The sequence below is a fragment of the Schistocerca cancellata genome, chromosome 3 (genome assembly GCF_023864275.1).
Source record: "Schistocerca cancellata isolate TAMUIC-IGC-003103 chromosome 3, iqSchCanc2.1, whole genome shotgun sequence".
NCBI lineage: Eukaryota > Metazoa > Arthropoda > Insecta > Orthoptera > Acrididae > Schistocerca > Schistocerca cancellata.
Window position 1 is genome coordinate 796,354,762 of NC_064628.1, and position 23,386 is coordinate 796,378,147.

At 43.4% G+C, this 23,386-nt stretch overlaps 1 protein-coding gene and 1 pseudogene across 1 annotated transcript in view; both read right to left on the reverse strand.

The window, feature by feature from the left end:
- The window catches only part of LOC126176578 (sodium channel protein Nach-like), a 224,949-nt gene that overhangs the window by 51,487 nt on the left and 150,076 nt on the right, over nucleotides 1-23,386 (reverse strand). The window contains exon 7 of the mRNA XM_049923740.1: nucleotides 13,021-13,186. Within this exon, the coding sequence (XP_049779697.1) occupies nucleotides 13,021-13,186 (166 nt within the window). The remainder of the gene's footprint in view (nucleotides 1-13,020; nucleotides 13,187-23,386) is intronic.
- On the reverse strand, nucleotides 21,330-21,447 carry LOC126177403 (5S ribosomal RNA; annotated as a pseudogene).

Genomic DNA, 23,386 nt, shown 5'->3' on the forward strand with positions numbered 1-23,386 from the left:
GACCACCGGCACTGGACGTTGGCGTAATGGCAGAGCGTGGTAAGGCCTGATGCGTCATAATACCTTCTTCATCAAGCCGATGGGAGGGCGCGAATCCGTTGTTTTCCAGGAGGATAGCTCCTTGACACTTGCACTATGTGGCGGAGAGAGGCTGGCGGTTGCTCCGCTGTGTTTTACGGAACTTTCACGTGGCCACCTTTGGATCCTGTAGAGCTCGTGCAGGGCATCACGACGGACACACTGGTGCACACAACATACATGACTTCATAACGATCATGTTTCCCGACAGCAGTGGCATTTTTCAACTATACAGGGTGTTACAAAAAGGCACGGCCAAACTTTCAGGAAACTTTCCTCACACACAAATAAAGAAAAGATGTTATGTTGACATGTCTCCGGAAACGATTAATTTCCATGTTAGAGCTCATTTTAGTTTCGTCAGTATGTACTCCAACGTGATCAAATTGTAAATTTTCACAATCAACATGTGTGGGCTGACGAGAATCCGCACGCAGTTGTGCAATCACGTCATCAACACAGATTTTCTGTGAACGTTTGGGCAGGCATTGTTGGTGATGTCTTGATTGGGCCCCATGTTCTTCCACCTACGCTCAAAGGAGCACGTTATCATGATTTCATACGGGATACTCTACCTGTGCTGCTAGAACGTGTGCCTTTACAGGTACGACACATGATGTGGTTCATGCACGAGCTCCTGTACATTTCAGTCGAAGTGTTCGTACGTTTCTCAACAGATTCGGTGATCGGTGGATTGGTAGAGGCGGACCAATTCCATGGCCTCCACGCTCTCCTGAGCTCAACCCTCTTGACTTTCATTTATGGGGGCATTTGAAATCTCTTGTCTACGCAACCCCGGCACCAAATGTAGAGACTCTTCGTGCTCGTATTGTGGACGGCTGTGATACAATACGCCGTTCTCCAGGGCTGCATCAGCGCATCAGGGATTCCATGCGACGTAGGGTGGATGCATGTATCCTCGCTAACGGAGGACATTTGGAACATTTCCTGTAAAGTGTTTGAAGTCACGCTGGTACGTTCTGTTGCTGTGTGTTTCCATTCCATGATTAATGTGATTTGAAGAGAAGTAATAAAATGAGCTCTAACATGGAAAGTAAGCGTTTCCGGACACATGTCCATATAACATATTTTCTTTCTTTGTGTTTGAGGAATGTTTCCTGAAAGTTTGGCCGTACCTTTTTGTAACACCCTGTATAATGCGCTATGTCACAAGGCCAGGAGTGTGACGGCGTGGTTCGAGAAAAATAGTGGCGATTTGCAGTTGATGTGCTGGCCCCTCATTTTCCCAGATCTGAGCGCGATCGAACGCATCTGAGATGTGATTGAACGTCGCGTCACAACTCATCACGCACCGCCCTGGAATGTATGGGAAATGCGTACCTTGTGTGTGCAGATACGGTACCAACTCCCTCCAGCGACCTACGAAGACCACATTGTTTCCATGACACTATGCGTCGCCCCTGTTATCCGTACCAAATGTGGACGTACCGATTATTAGGTAGGTAGTCACAAGGCTCTGGCTGATCAGTGTAATTAATGGTTTCCGAGAAAATCGAAGCTAATCCAATATTTTGAATTTCGCCAAAATACAAAAGCCACAAACCTAAAATTTTAATAACAGGTGTATTTGAGTATGTTAACATTCACCTGATAACCTTGCTTAACTACTTCCGATATTTTCCTAGTTGTTAAGTAAGACGTGTATTTGAAACCAAAAAGAAAAACATTAAAACGTTATAGTCTGTCAGCAATTTTTCTTAGTGTATGGCTCACAAATTTCAGCACGATATTTATTATACACTATAGTAGACTAACAATGTCCCAATTTTGTTGTTTGTAATTACCACGTTTCAAAGTACAGAGTGTGTTGAATCGGCACTTTCGACGCTGATAGTTTGCAGCAGTTTCCTTTTAAAAATTATAGCTTTCTTGTGTATAGGCGTAGAGAATTCTAAATAATTTTATAATTTCAAGAAAACCTTTCTCCACAATAGAACAACTTAGCATTAGCTTAGATTCCCAATTTTTAGAGATATTTGGAATATTGTATGACGCAAAGAGCCATTTGTGGGTTCTAGTTGCGGCGCGGCACGTTTCTTTTTACCGCCCTGCCAGTGTCCAGCAATGTTCATTTGTCTAGCTAAAAGCTGTAGTAGAAAATACTAGACCACTACTGTCTACTGCAGGTCGCAACATACATAGAATTATCCGGTAGACGGGATGTGGCTAGTACTGAAATAAAAGTTTTACCTTGTCAATGTAAATTTTCAGGTGTATTTTTACGATAAAGATCACAGTTAATACTGCCAAGTCCTTACTACGTGTCTACACAATGTAAAGTTCCCACGCACACCACAATCACACACGTAGCCAGTTTATGGTATTTACACCCGTTGCCGAAGTTAATAGAGTTCACTGGATCGTTTAGTTATGAAAATGCTGGCTCAGATGCTGTGCACTCTGCTCTACACGTAATACCTGTTCCAGTCTTAGATCGCACAACACGCCACGCGGTTTTAACTAACAGTCAAATGCAATAATTTTGATATTCCGTCCGAAATTCCACACGACTTTCACTATACCGTTCACTTAAATACACTTTGTACTACTTCGCGAACTCTTAATTAGCATTTTTCAGCGATTTTACAGTAATTTCGTCGGAGCTGCTTTCAGTGAGATGTTACTAGTTCGAACCCTCAGCCCTGACTTACTTATATCACACCAAAGGCTTTGTTCCCAGCATTTTTCTGATTGGCTGATATCACAAACAGCAAATCAGGTTGCAGTATTATCCCGCGCTAACCCGCGATTTACTTCAATGACCAATCATAGTAAAACATTTCTTTCTATGGCAATTGATAAATAAATAAATTTAGAAAAGAATCAAATGTAAAATTACTCCTTCTGAAATTACCGATTAATTTGTGTTCTACTCGTGATTTATTAGTACCATAAACTGACTGCACATTTAATTATAGTAAATCCCCTGTGTAGTTTAACCGGTACTTTGTGAATAAACAAAACAATTTTCATTTACTTCTGTTCTTCTTCACTCATACAACATTCACACTGCTAATTACTACACATATAAAACAATTATAATTATGCAAATACATTAAATATTAGTCAAAGATAACTTTACAACATTGTTTTGACTACGACTGCTATCACTGTCCGTCAACTGCTGACCTCTGCCGCCTACTAGTACAACTACATGCAGCTCTGTAACTCAGGTCCACGTCAGCTGGTGACATCTGTCGATGACTCATGCCTATGACGATATCGTCCTAACAAGTGACCGGAGCGACGCGAAGGCGCTACGCCTCATAGTAGAGGGCTCACGACAAAAAATGTGCCTTACGACGTCCGCGCCCACGAATGATTGTGAAATCGTCCTGGTGCCATCGGCTAGTCTATGTCAAGCTGTCAGCAACAGCAGTCTATGCCGAGCAATCTGTCTAGTCAGACTGTGCCGGTCTGCACGAAGTTGTCGATGTAAAAGACATATTCGCGTCCTTCGGGTATTTGGATTTTTGGTAATGATCGTATTTTGGAAAGGACAGTGCGAATGTTTTATAAAAGTTTGCCAGAGATACTTTCATATAGGATCAGAATTATTGAACTATATGAAAAAAAACAACTTAAATTAGTTACAAACGACGGCGTGCACACATGTAAACGTCCTACAGATATTCGGACTTACGTTATGACTTATTAGATGCACCTGCTATCATTGACGATGATGTGGCACAGTCGAATAGCGAAATTATGGATGACTCGCTAATGTGTCGGAACATCTGTGTTGTCGGTGACCTCCTGAATGGCTGTTTTCAGCTCACCAATGGTTTTTTGTTATTACTGTACACCTTGTCTTTGATGGAGCCCCTCAAAAAGGACCCAGAAAATGTGGCGACCAATCGAGGCCCATGCCAGTGGCCTCTGGGTACCCCAGAGGCAGAATGCGCTCCGCAAAGTGCTCCTCCGGGACATGAAACACTCTCCTGCTTCGGCGGATTCCAGCTCCGTCTTGTATGAACGTCCTGTAGAAATCAGAATCACTTTGGATAATGGGGATGAAATCATCTTCCAAAAATTCCACGTATCGTCAGTAGTCACAGTGCCATTAAGGAATATCTCACCGATTATTCCGTGATTGGACACTGGGGGAGAAGGTACTTCTCGAATGTGAAATGAGGATTCTCACTCCCCCAAATGCGTCAATTTTGCTTATTGAGGAACAGATTCCAATGAAAGTGTGCTTCGTCGCTAAACCAAACTACACAGCGCATACTAATTCCCATCATGCCTCGCTGCCAGCCGTGCAGTTCGAACGTCCTAACACAAACGGTTCAGAAGTTATGACAGTTTTATTTCTTATTCTTCAATAATTGTCACCCTCTAAGTAGGCAAAGTGATTTGAAGGTAGAAGTATCTCATATTTCATACAAGTTCTTGTGTCCCGCCTGCAAGAGATACCGAGTGTCAAATGGAGTGCCCTTTCACTTTTCGGGCTAGCAGATTTACTTTTAAACTAACCCGAAAATAATAGGTAGTTGTGGTGTACCCTTTTCACGCTCTTCATGCCTGTTACCCCAGAATTCATAATATGACTACCTGCAAAGGCAAAGTTGTTTAGTTTAGTAGGTAAATAATCTACACACATCAAAAAAAGTTCCGCATCACCCCGGTTCCCAGAACTCCTGAAGATAGACGACTATGGATATTGTATCGCAGACATAGTCCTTTTGACTGTTGAGAGAGTTCACTAAACCCGGCCAAAGAGTTAAACAAGCATGCATGCACAGTGCCTATTAGACGGTGGGGGTCCGACAGCCGATCAGTTCCAGTCATTAAATCAGGAAGGAGATACACGGCTCTTGTTGTCTGTAGTTCAACCATGCCTAGACGGTCAATACCGCGGTTCGATCGCGTCCGCATTGTTACTTTGTGCCAGGAATGGCTCTCAACAAGGAAAGGCAAGGGCTACTACTGCAGTGGATGACCGCTACCTACGAATTATGGCTCGGAGTAACACTGACAGCAACGCCACCATGTTGAATAATGCTTTTTGTGCAGCCAGATGATGTCGTGTTACGACTGAAACTGTGAGCAATAGGCAGCATGACGGGCAACTTCACTACCGAGGTCCACGGCGAGGGTCATTTTTGCAACCAACACATCACGCAGCGCGGTACACATGACCCAACAACATGCCGAATGGACCGTTCAGGATAGGAATAACGTTCTCTTCACCGCTGACTGTCGTATATCCCTTCAACCAGGGTATTGTCGAGACGTGTTTGGAGGCAAACCGGTCAGGCTGAACGCCTTAGACACACTGTCCTGCGAGTGCAGCAAGGTGGATGTTCCCTGCTGTTTTAGGGTGGCATTATGTAGGGCCGACGTACGCCGCTGGTGGTCATGGAAGGAGCCGTAACGGCTGTACGATATGTGAATGCTATCCTCCGACCGATAGTGCAACCCTATCGGCAGCAAATTGCCGAGGCATTCGTCTTCATGGACGACACTCCGCGTCCCCATTGTGCACATCTTGTAAGTGACTTCCTTCAGGATAACGACATCGCTCGACTAGAGTAGCCAGCGTATTCTCCAGACATGAATCCTATCGAACATGCCTGGGATAGATTGAAACGGGCTGTTTATGGACGACGTGACCCACGAACCACTCTGAGGTATCTTCTCCGAATCGCCGTTGAGGAGTGCGACAATGTGGACCAACAGTGCCTTGATGAGCTTGTGGATAGTGTGCCACGACGAATACAGGCATTCATCAATGCAAGAGGACGTGCTACTAGGTATTAGAACTACCAGTGTGTAAAGCAATCTGGATCACCACCTCTGAAAGTCTCGCTACAAGGTGGTAAAACATGTAATGTGTGGTTTTCATGAGCAATAAAAAGGGCGGAAATGATGTTTATGTTGATCTCTATTCGTTTTCTGTGCAGGTTCCGGAACTCTCGGAACCGAGGTGATGTAAAACTTTTTGATGTGGTTATGCTTGCCTGATAGCTTAAATTTTGGTCTAAGTTCAGTCTTAAGAATCTGATCGACAGAGCTTCTTCCAGAACTTAATTTTTATGTACGATATTGATGACGCTGATTTTTTACTGTTTAGTTTTAATCTCCGCAAACATTTTGAAATGTTAAGATTCAGACCATTTCGTTGCAATCACGTTTATAGATAATTGGTTTGTAACACTGTTATAAATTTATCCTGAGTTTACTTTTTCGAAGACTATAGAAATATCATGTGCAAGCGAGACTAGTCAAGCAGTGATAATGTTGGGTAAATACATACACGTTTTTTGTGTGTGTGTTTGAGTGTGTGTGTGTGTGTGTGTGTGTGTGTGTGTGTGTGTGTGTGTCTGTGTCTGTGTGTGTTCCATACGTCCTCTCAAGTCACTGGACCGATTTCAACCAAATTTGGTACAAATATCCCTTACCGTGAGGCAACAATCGCCTTGGGGGGTAAGAAACACCTACCTATCTTAGTTCAGGAGATATGGCATCGTAAACAATGAGAGGCATGAGAAACTGCAGTATCATGTATTACATTTAAATGTATTACTTCTTTTTTGCTAACTGCATTCGCAACACGTTTTGCAGGGAGTATCACATGTGCCTTTGATTGAGCCCACAAATTTTGCATCATTGTATGACGTCAAAAGCAATAAGATGCGTGAAAAAGCGCTGCATCATTCATGAAGGTTTAAGACACTTAGTCTTTACTACGAAGATGGTCTTAGAGTCGAGTCAACTTAACGAAATCCCTGACACCTGGCAGCGCTTTTGACAGCTTTCAACTGCGAAGCGGAAACGGCTGTAGGCGAAAAGACAGCCCTCTACAAAACTGTTAAGAGGCGTTGCCATAGGTACGTTTATAAAATCGTATTGTAGACAGGCGAAGCAGCTGTGCCGAGCTTACAGGAACTATTCTAGACCATGTTTCTTAATTTGGATATTGAAATTTGTATATTTATACACCACGCATATCTCCTTGTACGACTCTTTTTTAACTTCAAAAGCGTTTGCATGAATACAATGGGAGATACGATACTGCGTGAAGAGTTTGACAGAGCACTGAAAGACCTGAGTCGAAACAAGGCCCCCGGAGTAGACAACATTCCATTAGAACTACTGACGGCCTTGGGAGAGCCAGTCCTGACAAAACTCTACCATCTGTTGAGCAAGATGTATGAAACAGGCGAAATACCCTCAGACTTCAAGAAGAATATAATAATTCCAATCCCAAAGAAAGCAGGTGTTGACAGATGTGAAAATTACCGAACAATCAGTTTAATAAGCCACAGCTGCAAAATACTAACACGAATTCTTTACAGACGAATGGAAAAACTGGTAGAAGACGACTTCGGGGAAGATCAGTTTGGATTCCGTAGAAATGTTGGAACACGTGAGGCAATACTGACCTTACGACTTATCTTAGAAGAAAGATTAAGGAAAGGCAAACCTACGTTTCTAGCATTTGTAGACTTAGAGAAAGCTTTTGACACTGTTGACTGGAATACTCTCTTTCAAATTCTAAAGGTGGCAGGGGTAAAATACAGGGAGCGAAAGGCTATTTACAATTTGTACAGAAACCAGATGGCAGTTATAAGAGTCGAGGGACATGAAAGGGAAGCAGTGGTTAAGAAGGGAGTAAGACAGGGTTGTAGCCTATTCCCGATGTTATTCAATCTGTATATTGAGCAAGCAGTAAAGGAAACAAAAGAAAAATTCGGAGTAGGTATTAAAATCCATGGAGAAGAAATAAAAACTTTGAGGTTCGCCGATGACATTGTAATTCTGTCAGAGACAGCAAAGGACATGGAAGAGCAGTTGAATGGAATGGATGGTGTCTTGAAGGGAGGATATAAGATGAACATCAACAAAAGCAAAACGAGGATAATGGAATGTAGTCGAATTAAGTCAGGTGATGTTGAGGGTATTAGATTAGGAAATGAGACACTTAAAGTAGTAAAGGAGTTTTGCTATTTGGGGAGCAAAATAACTGATGATGGTCGAAGTAGAGAGGATATAAAATGTAGACTGGCAATGGCAAGGAAAGCGTTTCTGAAGAAGAGAAATTTGTTAACATCGAGTATAGATTTAAGTGTCAGGAAGTCATTTCTGAAAGTATTTGTATGGAGTGTAGCCATGTATGGAAGTGAAACATGGACGGTAAATAGTTCGGACAAGAAGAGAATAGAAGCTTTCGAAATGTGGTGCTACAGAAGAATGCTGAAGATTAGATGGGTAGATCACATAACTAATGAGGAAGTATTGAATAGGATTGGGGAGAAGAGAAGTTTGTGGCACAACTTGACCAGAAGAAGGGATCGGTTGGTAGGACATGTTCTGAGGCATCAAGGGATCACCAATTTAGTATTGGAGGGCAGCGTGGAGGGTAAAAATCGTAGGGGGAGACCAAGAGATGAATACACTAAGCAGATTCAGAAGGATGTAGGTTGCAGTAGGTACTGGGAGATGAAGAAGCTTGCACAGGATAGAGTAGCATGGAGAGCTGCATCAAACCAGTCTCAGGACTGAAGACCATAACAACAACATGAAAATAAAAAAAATTTCGATACTTCATTGAAAGCACTGTTCAATTTTTGTTTTCGTTTGTAATAGAAAATGCCAGGTTTTTCAGCTCGTCACTTATAAAAAAGAGAAACAGAATTGGTCCTACAATTAAGCCCCGGGAGACTCATTGTGAAATTTTATTCCATTGAGATGCATAATTATTAGTATAACGTGTTATGATTACTCTTTGCTTCCTGTTTGCCAGATACGCGAACTGAGCCACAGAAATGAGTTATGTCTGAGACAGCCACGGTTCATACATACAGCATGGCAGGTAAGCATAATAACCACGCTCACTGAGGCAGTAGCCGATAGTTCTGGTGAGCTCGCCGCTTACAGCGAGCAGCGGCTGCACACGCGTCTTTCTGCTGGAAGAGCGTACATGTCTGGCGATGTAGGATCAATAGAAGAAAGTCTTCGATGTTTGGATGTTAAGAAAGTGTTCAGTGTCTCGCCATTTATTTATTTACAACATACGTTCAGGTCTTCTTTTTTCCTGGTACGTGTTCGGTATTGATACAAGGTCCGCTTGCTTCCCTGCTTGACGTCACAATTTTCTATCGAGCGCATCTTCGAGTCTGAGACTTGCTACGTGCATGCGCCGAGCTTGGCTAGCCATCGCTTTCTGGGAAGCGACTCCATCTACTTACTTATGGGTTGTAATAGAGGGCTGCTTATATGGAGGTTTTGTCAATTCTGGTGACGTGCGAATACCATCGAAGGTATGTTACTCCTAATATGTTGGTAATTGCTGTCATATCCATGCGTTTTCTTACATATTCGTTTTCATATAGGCCGAACTCGAATCTCCAGGCCATAGAGGGTGATTCTGTGATGATGTTACAAACTTTCAGGGATGATGGAGAAGGGTAGATCTATCTATTTGAGGTAATAAACTCTGGTTCGACTTATAAGCGAAAATCGTTCTGATACCTTTGAGACTAAACCTCTTCTACTGTAAGCTCTTTGATTTCCGTATTTAGGGACAAGGTAGTGTGGGCCAAACCACGACAAAAACTCCTGTAACCATAGGCTGTAAAGTGCGTACCTTAAGAGCTACACTGAAGCGACAAAAAGTTGGTATGGGCATGCGTATTCAAATACAGAGATATGTAAACAGGCAGAATAAGGTGCTGCGGTCGACAATGCGTATATAAGACAACATGTGTCTGGTACAGTTGTTACATCGGTTACTGCTGCTACAGTGGCAGGTTATTAGATTTAAGTGAGTTTGAACGTGGTGTTATAGCCGGCGCACGAGCGATGGGACACAGCATCTCCGAGATAACTACAAAGGGGGTATTTTCCCGTACGAGAGTAACGTGAATATCAGGAATCCGGTAAAACATAAAATCTCCGACATCTCTGCGGCCGGGAAAATATCCTGCAAGAACAGGACCAACAACGACTGAAGAGAATCGTTCAACGTGACGGAAGTACAACTCTTCCGCAAATTGCTGCAGATTTCAATGTTGGGCCATCAACAAGTGTCAGCGTGCGAACCATTCAACGAAACATCATCGATACGGGCTTTTGGAGCCGAAGGCCCACTAGTGTACCGTTGATGACTGCACGACAGAAAACTTTATACCTCACCTGGGCTCGTCAAATCCACTATTGGACTGTTGATAACGGGAAGCATGTTGCCTGGTGAGACGAGTCTCGTTTCAAATTGTATCGAGAGTATGGATGTGTACGGGTATGGAGACAACCTCTTGAATCCATGGACCCTGCATGTCAGCAGGGGACTTTTCAAGCTTGTGGAGGCCCTGAAGTGGTGTGGGGCATGTGCAGTTGGAGTGAATTGGGACCCCTGATACATCTAGATACGACTCTGACAGGTACGTAAGCGTCCTGTCTGATCACCTGCATTCATTCATGTCCATTGTGCATTCCTATGGACTTGGGCAATTCCAACACGACAACGCGATACCCCACACGTCCCGAATTGTTAAAAAGTGGCTCCAAGAACACTCTTCTGAGTTTAAACTCTTCCGCTGCCCATCAAACTCCCCAGACATGAACGTTAATGCGCATATCTGGGATGCCTTGCAACGTGCTGTTCAGAAGAGATCTCCACCCCCTCGTACACTTACGGATTTATGTACTGCCCTGCAGGATTCATGGTGTCAGTTCCCTCCAGCACTACTTCAGACATTAGCCGAGTCCATGCCACGTCGTGTTGCGGCACTTCTGCTTGCTTGCGGGGGCCCTGGACGATATTAGGCAAGTGTACCAGTTTCTTTGGTCTTCAGTGTATGAGTAGTTGCTCCTCTCCGATACTGTGAAACGCATCTCTTCTACTGAAAGGCCCGAGGGTGTCCAAGCGCGGCGAGCTGTGTAAGAAGTGAGCGTCTATTGCAAGAAAGGAAAAAATAAGTAATTAAAAACATAAAAAGTTTCCATAAAATTTTTATTAAAAGTTGTAAGAAATTGAATACATTTAATCTGAAACCCCAGTCACACGATGCCAATTTCTCATTAGCCTAATCCGTCACACGCTCTGGTCTGTTTTCTTACGTCTACTCCAGTTGCTGCTCCGAAACTGGAGCTTTAGAGATATATAATGAAATTAATTTATGGAAACACAAAGAAATTTTGTGTTATTACTATAGAGCTGTGATAGAGAACCTCTTTCACCGTAGTTCTGACCGCTAGCAGTCGCTAGACGTTAGAAATCTTGTGGATTGCAATTGCTGCCAATGTTTGCTATTTAACCGTACCGCAATTGTGTTATAACAGGTTTAATTTGACATCATATCCATTACTACAAATAAGAATCACATTTGAACATGAACATCCTTATAATGGGCTTTCACGAAATATTTTTACTTTCGTGTGCAGTCTCTACAGTAGCCGATGATCGGTACAAATCAAAATACATTAGTACTGCAAGTGATGGCGGAAGCTGCTTCCCTAGCCCTTCGCCGCCCCACAGCGGTCACCATGCTCATTCCTTTTACACCCCATCCACAGTAGTGAAAGTTTTTAACAAAGTGGTTGTACCGTAGAGTCTGGCCGCAACAACTTGGACCCTGTCTGTGGTCGATACTGGTAGGTAGTCGGCGAAAGCTATCCTCTTGGAGCTACTGTCAACCATTGCGAACTAACGGTATCTTTGTTGTACTTTTGCAAACCATACCTGCCCAAAGGCAAATATTGGTTGGTGCATAGACATGCGTTATACACATCATCTTTGTCTCGAAGTTCACACGATTTTGAAAAGTTATTTTCAAGAGTAAAGTATACAAGTGGTAAAAATAGAACCAAAATCTCATATGAACACACTGAGAATACCCTGAGATTTTGCAACCACTTCGATGGAACCTAACATTGATACATTAGTTTACCAAATCCAAAGTCAAATGTCACATTAATTTTGGGATTTGTAATTGCTTATATATAAGATCGTTAACGTTAATTCCATACTTCTTTTTTAGTATAAAATATTACAACGTCACTGCGGCCGGAAAAAGATGCTCAAGAACGTTAATTCCATACTTCTTTTTTAGTATAAAATATTACAACGTCACTGCGGCCGGAAAAAGATGCTCAAGAACGGGACCAACGACGACTGAAGAGAATAGTCCAACGTGACAGAAGCGCAGCCCTTCAGCAAATTGCTGCAGATTTCAATGCTGAGCCATCAACAAATGTCAGCGTGCGAACCATTTAGCGAAATATCATCGATATGGGCTTTCGGAGCCGAAGGCCTAGTCGACACAAAGCTTTACCCCTTGCCTGGGCTTGTCAACTCCGACTATATGTGTTAACTATGTGTATCTTCCACAGGGTCCGCGCCCCCTCCCCCCCAACCTCTTTTTTTCCAGATGTCATTGTATTCATGTGGGTCTAAAAAATACCCGCCTTCCTCCAGTGTGGCCCAGGTAAGCCAAAAGGTTGGATAGACCTGGCATTTTAGAGCCCATATTTACTGGATATTTTTTTCGAATTTTAGTGCGTACTACCTCCTCCCAAAATATGGGGAGCAAAGAGCTTGCAATAGAAGAGGTCCACTGTCAGAGGTATAGGAACGATTTCCGCTTATAACTTTCGTCTCGGTCGTTTCGGAACCATGATCCCTTGACTCAGATTGATCCATTTACCCTCCTCCATCACACTGAAAGTTTGTAGCTTCATCACGGAATCACGCAGTATATCACTCCACAGCATTGTTGCTATTAAGGCATTTGTAGTCAACGAGCCATGTCTGACCCTTTCCCTCTATTTCTCTGGAGGCTTGTGGGCAGGACGGAACAAATTAAGCTGATGACTTCAATGCAAAACGATATTCTCTGACTCTTAAGTGCTGCGACGTGTGCGACAACTGGCTACGTACGGAGTGGGCGGAAGTGTTGAAGAGCAAGGGCTACTCACTACGTCAGCGAGCCGTACGTGCTGGTGATGATCTGGTCCTCGCAGCTGGTCATGCAGCGGCAGAACAGCGTATCCCGCACGCTCACGCTGCTGCGAAGCACCGACAGGTAGTCCTCGTGGCTCCCGATGCACAGGATCTCCCTCAGGTTGCATTGCTCTTCTGGACCTGAAAAGAACCCGACCACTTGTCTAAGTGTTCACCAGAAGCTAGAAAAACCGTGCAAGTCAAGAAGACGTAACTACACTACTGGGCATTACAATTGCTACACCACGAAGATGACGTGCTACAGACGCGAAATTTAACCGGTAGGAAGAAGATGCTGTGATATGCAAATGATTAGCTTTTTAGAGCATTCACACAAGGTTGGCGCCGCTGGCGACATGAGGAAAGTTTCCAATCGATTACTCATACACAAACAGCAGTTGACCGGCGTTGCCTGGTGAAACGTTGTTGTGATGCCTCGTGTAAGGATGAGAAATGCGTACCATCACGTTTCCGACTTTGATAAAGGTCGGATTGTAGCCGATCGCGATTGCGGTTTATCGTATCGCGACATTGCTGCTCGCGTTGGTCGACATCCAATGACTGTTAGCAGAATATGGAATCGGTGGGTTCAGGAGGGTAATACAGAACGCCGCGCTGGCTCCCAACGCCCTCGTATCACTAGCAGTGGAGATGACAGGCATCTTATCCGCATGGCTGTAGCGGATCGTGCAACCACGTCTCGATCCCTGAGTCAACAGATGGGGACGTCTGCAAGACAACAACCATCTGCACGAACAGTTCGACGACGTTTGCAGCAGCATAGACTATCAGCTCGGAGACCGTGGCTGCGCTTACCCTTGACTCTGCATCACAGACAGCAGCGCCTGCGATGGTGTACTCAGTGACGAACCTGGGTGTACGAATGACAAAACGTCATTTTTTCGGATGAATCCAGGTTCTGTTTACAGCATCATGATGGTCGCATACGTGTTTGGTGACATCGCGGTGAACGCACATTGGAAGCGTGTATTCGTCGTCGCCATACTGGTGTATCACCCGGCATGATGCTATGGGATGCCATTGATTACACGTCTCGGTCACCTCTTGTTCGCATTGACGGCACTTTGAACAGTGGACGTTATATTTCAGATGTGTTACGAGACGTGGCTCTACCCCTCATTCGCCCCTGCGAAACCCTACATTTCAGCAGGATAATGCATGATCGCATGTTGCAGGTCCTGTACGGGTCTATCTGGATACAGAAAATGTTCGACTGCTACCCTGGCCTGCACATTCTCCAGATCTCTCACCAATTGAAAACGTCTGGTCAATGGTGGCCGAGTAACTGGCTCGGCACAATACGCCAGTCACTACTCTTGATGAACTGTGGTATCGTGTTGAAGCCGCGTGGGCAGCTGTACCTGTACACGCCATGCAAGCTATGTTTGACTCAATGCCCAGGCGTATCAAGGCCGTTATTACGACCAGAGGTGGTTGTTCTGGGTACTGATTTTTCATGACCTATGCACCCAAATTGCGTGAAAATGTAATCACATGTTAGTTTTAGTATAATAGATTTGTCCAATGAATACCCGTTTATCATCTGCATTTCTTCTTAGTGTAGCAATTTTAATGGCTAGTCGTGTATGTACAAGGGACATTGCAACCCTCCTAAAACTGATCATGTCGACTGTTGGGGATGTGATGGTCATGTAGAAACACGATGGAACAAGCCCTGCTGAACCGAGACCAGGTAGATCTCACATACAGACAGACAGGGATCGTCAAGCGTTGAGGGAGGTGATTGCACAAACGTCGCATGATATCAATGGAAGGGGCCACTCGTGAGTTTCATAGGGCTAACAGCAGTCCAATGAGTCCAATGAATGTGCGTAGGGAGATAGAAATAATGGGGCCAATGATCGAATAGTTTCTTGTAAGCCACGGATGGTTGTAGTAAATACTAAACGAGATTTGGTGTGGTGTTAAAAGAGATGCCACTGGACAGTATATGACTGAAAACGAGTGATTGAGAGTGATGAATCACGCTATACCCTGTGGCTATCCGATGGAATTGTTCTGGTCTGGCTAATGCCTGGAGAACGTTAGTCGTCGTCATGTGTAGTGAGAACAGTAAAGAACGGAGGAGAGAGTGTTACGGTATGGGACGTATCGTTTGGGTGTGGTCCCGTTCTTGCGTTTAAAAAAAATGCTATGTGCGGAAGGACACAGACACATTTTACAGCTTTGTGTAATAAGTAAGTAGATGAAGAGGTAGAAGGCAATGATTGCATTATCGTGACAAGTCATCCTTTCATAAAGAAGTATCTGTTAGGCATTGACTTGTAGACAATAACTTTCCTAAAATTGATTGGCCCGCCCAGAGTCCTGTCATGAACCCAGTGGAAGACCTTTTGGATCAGTTAGAATCTCGACTCGCTACAGACACTGGCGTCCAACATCACTGTCTAGTCTGGTTTTCGCTCTTGTAAGAAAATGGGTTGCCATTCCTCCACAGACATTCAGAAACCTCATTGACAGTGTCTCTTTAACAGTGTGAGTCACTAACTATTACCACCTAGGATAACTCCGTAAGTACGAGGGTGAGTCAAATGAAAACCTTAAATATATTTTAAATATTATTTATTGTGCAGAAGTGCCACAAAGCTGTATCGCTTTTCAAAATAATCTCCCCCACGCTCAATGGAAGTCCTCCAGAACTTACAAAGTGCATAAATTCCTTTAGAAAAAAATTCTTTTGGTAGTCCGCGCAACCACTGATGCACCGCGTGGCGTATCTCTTCATCAGAACGGAACTTCTTTCCTCCCATTGCGACTCTGAGTGGTCCAAACATATGGAAATCATTTGGAGCAAGGTCTGGTGAGTATGGTGGATGAGGAAGACACTCAAAATGCAGGTCTGTGATTGTTGCAACTGTTCTACGGGCAGTGTGGGGCCTTGCATTGTTATGTTGCAAAAGGACACCTGCTGACAGCAATCCACGTCACTTAGATTTTATTGCAGGCCACAGATGATTTTTTAGGAGATCTGTGTATGATGCACTGGTGACAGTGGTCCCTCTAGGCATTTAATGCTCCAAAATGACGCCTTTTTCGTCCCAAAAGAGAGACAGCATAACCTTCCCTGCTGATGGTTCTGTTCGATACTTCATTGGTTTTGATGATGACGAATGGCGCCATTCCTTGCTCGCTCTCTTCGTTTCCGGTTGGTAGAAGTCAATCCAGGTTTCGTCTCCAGTAACGATTCTTGCATGGAAGCTATCACCTTCTCGTTCAAAGCTCCGAAGAAGTTCTTCACTAGCATCAACACGTCGTTCTCACATTTCAGGAGTCAGTTGCCGTGGCGTCCATCTTACAGACACTTTGTGAAACTGGAGCACATCATGCACAGTGTGGTGTGCTGACCCATGACTAATCTGTAAACATGCTGCAATGTCATTCAGTGTCACTTGGCGGTTTTCCTTCACTACGGCTTCAACTGCTGCAATGTTCTGTGGAGTCACAACTCGTTGTGCCTGACGTGGGCTAGGAGCTTGTTCCACTGAAGTCACACCATTTACAAACTTCCTACTCCATTTGTAGACTTGCTACTGTGACAAACATGCATCACTGTACTTAACCTTCATTTGTTGATGAATTTCAATACGTTTCACACCTTCACGACGCAAAAACTGAATAACAGAACGCTGTTCTTAGCTGGTGCAAGCCGCAAGTGGAGTGGCCGTCTTTATACTGATACTGCGACGGTAAGTGTGTATCTGCACTATGCTGCCACCTACAGGCCATTCTGCACGCTGTTTGTAGCACGCTTACCAACTTACAGGATAATGGCATGAAATTTAGATTAGTTATTACAAATTTAAGGTTTTCACTATAGTTTGGTACCTATTTTCTGAGAGCGGCTATCGAGAAGAATCCAATGATGTGTGACAAACAGTGAGGTGTTTGAAGGCCAACGAAGGTCACAAAGGTGGCACGAACGTCTATTTACAGAAGGTGTTCGAAGTGTTTACCATTGGTATCAATGCAATGCTGCAATCTTCTTATCATGGATTAGTGGTATTCCTTATCACGTCGGCACTTATCGAAGCACATGCTGTGACAATTCTCTTTCGTATATGGTGCAAATAGTAAATATTCGCCGAATACGGCATATCCATCCAACGTTGCATTGACATGTAAACACCATTCGACGGTTTCGCAATACAACATTAATAGGGACGGGAAGACTAGTATCGTTGAATCAAGTGAATGTGAATGATGTATTCCTTCAAAGAACAAATCGATATGCTTCTCATTTACAGAGAATGCCAACAAAATTCAGTGAGAGCTAGAAACTTATATGCTTAAAGTTATCCTCAACGTACTCACCCTACACGTCGTACATTTAAATATGTGTATGATGAATTGAGAACAATTGGATCCTTAACGCATCGGAAACATATCCGGCAAAGGTAATTTACTAACGCGGAAACGGAAATTGGTACTCTTTCCACTGCGGTTCGAAATCCTTGTGTCAGTTTGCGTCAAACCGCAAGGGAATCTGGCATGAGCCAGAGTAGTGTTCTTCATGTTCTGCATCGCCATAAATATCATCGTTACCATATCAGTCTCCACCAAGAATGAACGGGTACGGATTGTATGCGTCACGTTGAATTCTGCCGATGGGCTCAACTTCAGATTTAGAGTGATGGTACATTTACTAATTTGATTTTATTTATTGACAAGGCTACATTCACGAACCATGGAAATGTTAATTTGCGTAACATGCATTATTGGGCAACTGAAAATCCATGTTGGCTGCGGCAAACTGCACACCAAAAACCGTGGTCGGTGAATGTATGGTGTCGGCTTCTGGAGGACAGAATTATAGGTCCCTATTTCATCGAAGGAAATCTTAATGGTAGGAATTCCTGTAAGAAAAATTAGGCTGTTATTGGAAGAAATAGCTTTAGGAACAAGGAACAGAATGTGGTATCAACACGTGGGTGTCCGGCACATTTTTCGCTGATGGCTAGAAATGAGTTGCAGAGACAGTTCCCAAATCTTTCGATTGGACGCGGAGGAGATGTGTCGTGGCTGGCCCGTTCGCCAGACTTTAAGCATCTGGAGTTCTTCTTGTGGGGATTCGTAAAAGACGTTCCAACTAGACCTGAAGATATGCGAGAGAGAACTGTCAGAGCATGTGCTTTGATTAGTGCCGATGTGTTAAGGAATACCACTCAGTCCATGATACGAAGATTGCAGCACTGCATTGATACCAATGGTCCGGCCGGCCGCTGTGGCCGAGCGGTTCTAGGCGCTTCAGTCTGGAATCACGTGACCACTACGGTCGCAGGTTCCAATCCTGTCTCGGGCATGGATGTGTGTGATGTCCTTAGGTTAGTTAGGTTTAAGTAGTTCTAAGTTCTAGGGGACTGATGACCTCAGATGTTAAGTCCCATAGTGCTCAGAGCCATTTGAACCATTTGAACCAATGGTCATCACTTCGAACACCTTCTGTAAATGGATGTTCATGCCACCATTGTGACCTTCGATGACCTTCAAAGACCTAACTGTTGCACATCATTGCATTCGTCTCGATAGCCGCTTATAGAAAATAAGTACCGAACTATGGTATCCCATTAAAAAAACAGTTAATCTTCATATCTTTGAAGCGACCACACTTACAAAAAACCGACGTTATATTATGGCCCATGCAACTTTTTTCCCACAAACGTTTCAGCTTCTCTCATACTTTCGGAGCTATTCTTGGTGGCAGTAGTCAGTGACTCACTCTTTATAATTCAAGCAGTCATTAAGGCAAGGGGTGGACACACCATGTAGTAACGTCCACTGCTAGGACATGTGGATTCTTTCCATCAGATAATGTATGTGTATCTGTACAATACACTACAGGGAAATACAGATGTAGCGGTGGTGAATGAAAAATGAATATCACAAGTTGCACACTCGTTGTAAGCTGTACGTGATGGTGAGCACGGTATCAGACAGCTGCAGTCAGGTTGTCTTAGATAAAAATTATACGAGGTATTTTCAATAAAGCCTGGCAGTAAAGTTTCTGTTTTGCATGCAGTGATTAGGGGAGCGATCTGTCGCCATCTGAGAAAACAGTGTACTAGCCTCCGCAGATACCCGCTCCCTCTGGCGCTTCTAAAAATTCAGCACGTTCTGTCTTTCCTCAACAGCGTTCCCGCGATAACTATTTTTTCCTTAAGAAAACTGATTCTTTGACCTATGAGGAACTGAAATCGGTTACTGATATGTTCCGTCAAGCCTGGATTCGTTGGCACAACACTTTTCAAGATGACTGGGAAAGTTGCGAAGTGCAAGGAAGGCCTGTTACCGTTTTGATAGAAACAACTGACAATACAGGGTTACCATTACTCGGATTGATCCATGGATCACTAACAAACGTTTTGACCGCATTCTGGAGGAGATGTCAAGTAAATGTGTCCACTCCATTTGAACAAATACCTGTACATGCCCAGAGTATGCACACGCTGGATGCCGTGAGTTCTTACTTCAGAACAAGAGATGAATCTTGTCGATGTGTGCTGCTGTTGTAAACAGTGTAACGAAGGTGATGTATGGTGGGAAAAGAATATTACTGAAGATGAAACATGGATATATTCTTATGAACCAGAAATGAAAAGAAGCTTCGCAGAGGAGATACGACATGACCGAACACCCCATAAAAGTGCGTAGTGAAGAAGTCAGCGCATAAGGCAATCGTCATCATGTCTTTGTGTGAGTTGTGGTGATTGTGGTTGTAGTGTGCATACCCCTGAGATACAAAATTAAAGAAGGAAGGAAGGAAGATTGGGTTTCACGTCCAGTCGACACCGAGGTCATTAGAGAAGAAGAGATGCAAAATTAAAGTCGCCGTCATAGGAAAACAGATTGAAGTTCCTATGTAATCATGCGAAGTACTTTTAAAAGGTAATGAAACAGTTGCGCAACGGATAACGTCTTATTAAGCCTGAATTTAACAGGGGTATGTCCACATGTAAAAGTTAATAGTTATGGATGAAAAACACAGGTTAACCACCACACGACAGTACATTTCAATTATGGGAGGCATCTAACCATTACATGAAAATGCGGGCTTATAAAAGATGCTATTTATTTCACTTAACGAGTGTTCAGGTGGGAAAACCTTCAACAAAATGGCAATGAATGCACAGGCAGAGAACAGCTCTGTTCAGTTCCGATCTTGGTACTAGTTCTAGGATCACGTTGTAATATCCACGACTGTATTTTATTCAAAACAATATTCACGGCAGCATTGTGTGTGCAATTTGAGTGAACATTCTCGTGATATGAATAAAAATGACTTCATCGATACTAAAATAATAATAATTAATTATCACCAGTGTCATAACATAATTTTCTGTGAAAATTGTATCTCAGACAATATTCATGGAAAAAGATAACGGAAATCTTCATCTTCTGTTATCTATGATTCTTCTAGAATAATTTTTTTCCTTCTTCGATCTGTTGTAATGATCGGACGCGATTGATGTCTTGTAGCACTGAGGTCGGTAAAAAACTGTATTATGTTGCAAAAGTACTATTTGAAAAATAGAGTATTTTTAGCCATTGAAATCAATACGTGTGTTTGAACTTTTATTTTAATATCACTCTCGTCCTATATAAATGTTAAGTTTTCTGTTCAGCTACAATGGAGCGCAGCCATTAGCGCCATTGATATACAGCGCGGATTATTGGTAAAGTTCTGAATAATGAGTGATTAACATGGAGAAATACTTTTAAATGTCAATGCATATAATTAAGGTACAGAAAGATTTAAGATACATATTACTTATTGAGAGCGAAACAACGCCTGAACCAGAATTGATAAGTGACTGTCTTACGTAGGCCGCCATCTTAGTGAAATATTGCAGCGACAGTTTTAAATCAAACTACTAAGGACACAAGAATCTTGATGGTCAATTTTCACGATAATAATTGTGTACTGGTAGCCTAGAATCCACCCAAAAATCATAAATTCGACTTAGATTACGAATAATCTTTAAATATGGTGCAAACAGTATCTCACGTGGTGAGATTGTTCTCTGCTATTGTATAAAACTCCTCCTTAACAGGCCATGAACGCCCAAAAGTACCGACCTGCCGCCGTGTCGTCCTCAACCCACAGGCGTCACTGGATGCGGATATGGAGGGGCATGTGGTCAGCACGCCGCACTCCCGGCCGTATGTCAGTTTCAGAGACCGGAGCCGCTACTTCTCAATCAAGCAGCTCCTCAGTTTGCCTCACAAGGGCTGAGTGCCCGCCGCTTGCCAACAGCGCTCGGCAGACCGGATGGTCACCCATCCAAGTGCTAGCCTAGCCCGACAGCGCTTAACTTGGGTGATCTGACGGGAACCGGTATTACCACTGCGGCAAGGCCGTTGGCACCTGCTGGTGTAAGAACCCTGATTATTCCGTAACAACTATTAGGAAATATTTTTTGACAGGAAAGAATACATTAGTTTTGTGCGCGTGTGGTATTGTGTGTAAAAAAAATAGTTCAATTTGTTTAAGGAAAAATGTTACCACCTTGAATAATAGTTCGCTGAATTGTGTGAGATCATTGTTGTGAAAAAAATTAGTCCAAATTACACTGCTTGACACACAACATTGGTACACGTTCTCAGGTGGAGATTTCTTTAACAGGATAACTATATTTAGCTGGCAGAGGCAGCGATTACATGAAACCTCATGTTACGCTAATCATAAGTAATTGGTTTCGTTGTAGTCCTACCCACGATTTGTAAAATACCGCAATCCTAACCGCACACCACGACGTAGTGAATATCGCCTCTGATCAAGCGAAGAGCATATCAGAAAGTACTAACGAAAAGTGAATTCTGAAGAACAAACATTTTCCACAGATGCAAAGCTGATCCTGCAAATCAAACAACTAAGTGCGCTCATCAGTTACCAAAACGACTAACTCCGCAAAGTTAACAATACCATGCCCCTTGAACTATTCCAAGGAGAATCACTACTGGCCGAATGACACCAAATAAACTGCCAGTATGCGGTTGCATGCGCGCCGGCTGCGAGCGGCAGTTAATAGCGTACTGCGCCCATTTTCGCTTGTGCGGCACGCAAGGATGTCAGCAAGACCCTCGTTCGTGGATGTAGGAGGCTGGGTGTAACTTGTCTTAAATTCTAATTTCTCTAACAAGTTTTACAAAAGCTCCAAGTCACCCACCAATGACGGTAATGATTCCGGGGGACGTCTAGTCTCTAGCCATTTTTTGCGACCACCACTCCAATGAAATTTCAAGATTTGACAGAGCTCCAACAGGAGGGAGACATTTTGTTTATTTTGTGGGTGGGGGCACGGGCAGAACCTAACCATCTTGCCACGTCCCAGAGTAGCCGCTGAAATGCTGTTTCTTGCAGGTCTCACGGAAAACTTCCAAGCGCTACTTTATGTAAGTAAAGGAGAATAAGACCGTTCTCCACGTGGGCATCGCGGCATTGCACGAGTGGTTTCTAACCATCCGGCACGTTACGTCCCGTAGCTTTAACATGTCCACCAACAAGTCAGGAGACACAGTGAGTGTGAGAGCTACATCAGCCCTGAAGACTACTTAAAGCTAGACGTTTATGGCTGCAGCGAAACTCGAAAACTTGCATCTCTCCACCGTCTCACTCTGCTAGGTTGCCTTGCTGAATATACGGAAAAATTCAGCTTCTCACAAACCGAAGTGAAAAGCTAATTCAGTTCCCAATTTCACCGAAGTCAATATATGGAATTACATACGCATTTTGCAAGAAGTAATACGAATTATAAAGGGAGCATCTCAGTTACCCGTTCAATAGACCGGGGGAGTACTATCAGACCATCAAAATATGAATAAAATATATAGGGTGCCGCTACATATATATTGAAGCCACCCTTAAACTTAAAGGCACGATGGCTCACAGTGCCCAAACAGTGATGAAGGTTTTGACCAGAAATGACATTCCTCGAATATGCACCCAGTGCCCAGACGTGGCACCTTTAGATTTTTTCCTCCAACCAACTGTTCCGAAGTACTATAAAAGATTCTGATTTGAAATAAAAACCAGCAATGAAAGCTGTAGGGGTGACTTTAAAATGCATGAGAAAGAATGGCCTTCACGACATCTTCCAAGAGTAGCGATGGGTATGAGACAAGTGCATCACATTGTACGGGCCATTAAAATTGCTACACCAAGAAGAAATGCAGATGATAAACGGGTATTCATTGGACAAATATATTATACTAGAACTGATATGTGATTACATTTTCACGCAATTTGGGTGCATAGATCCTGAGAAATCAGTACCCAGAAAAACCACCTCCGGCCATAATAAT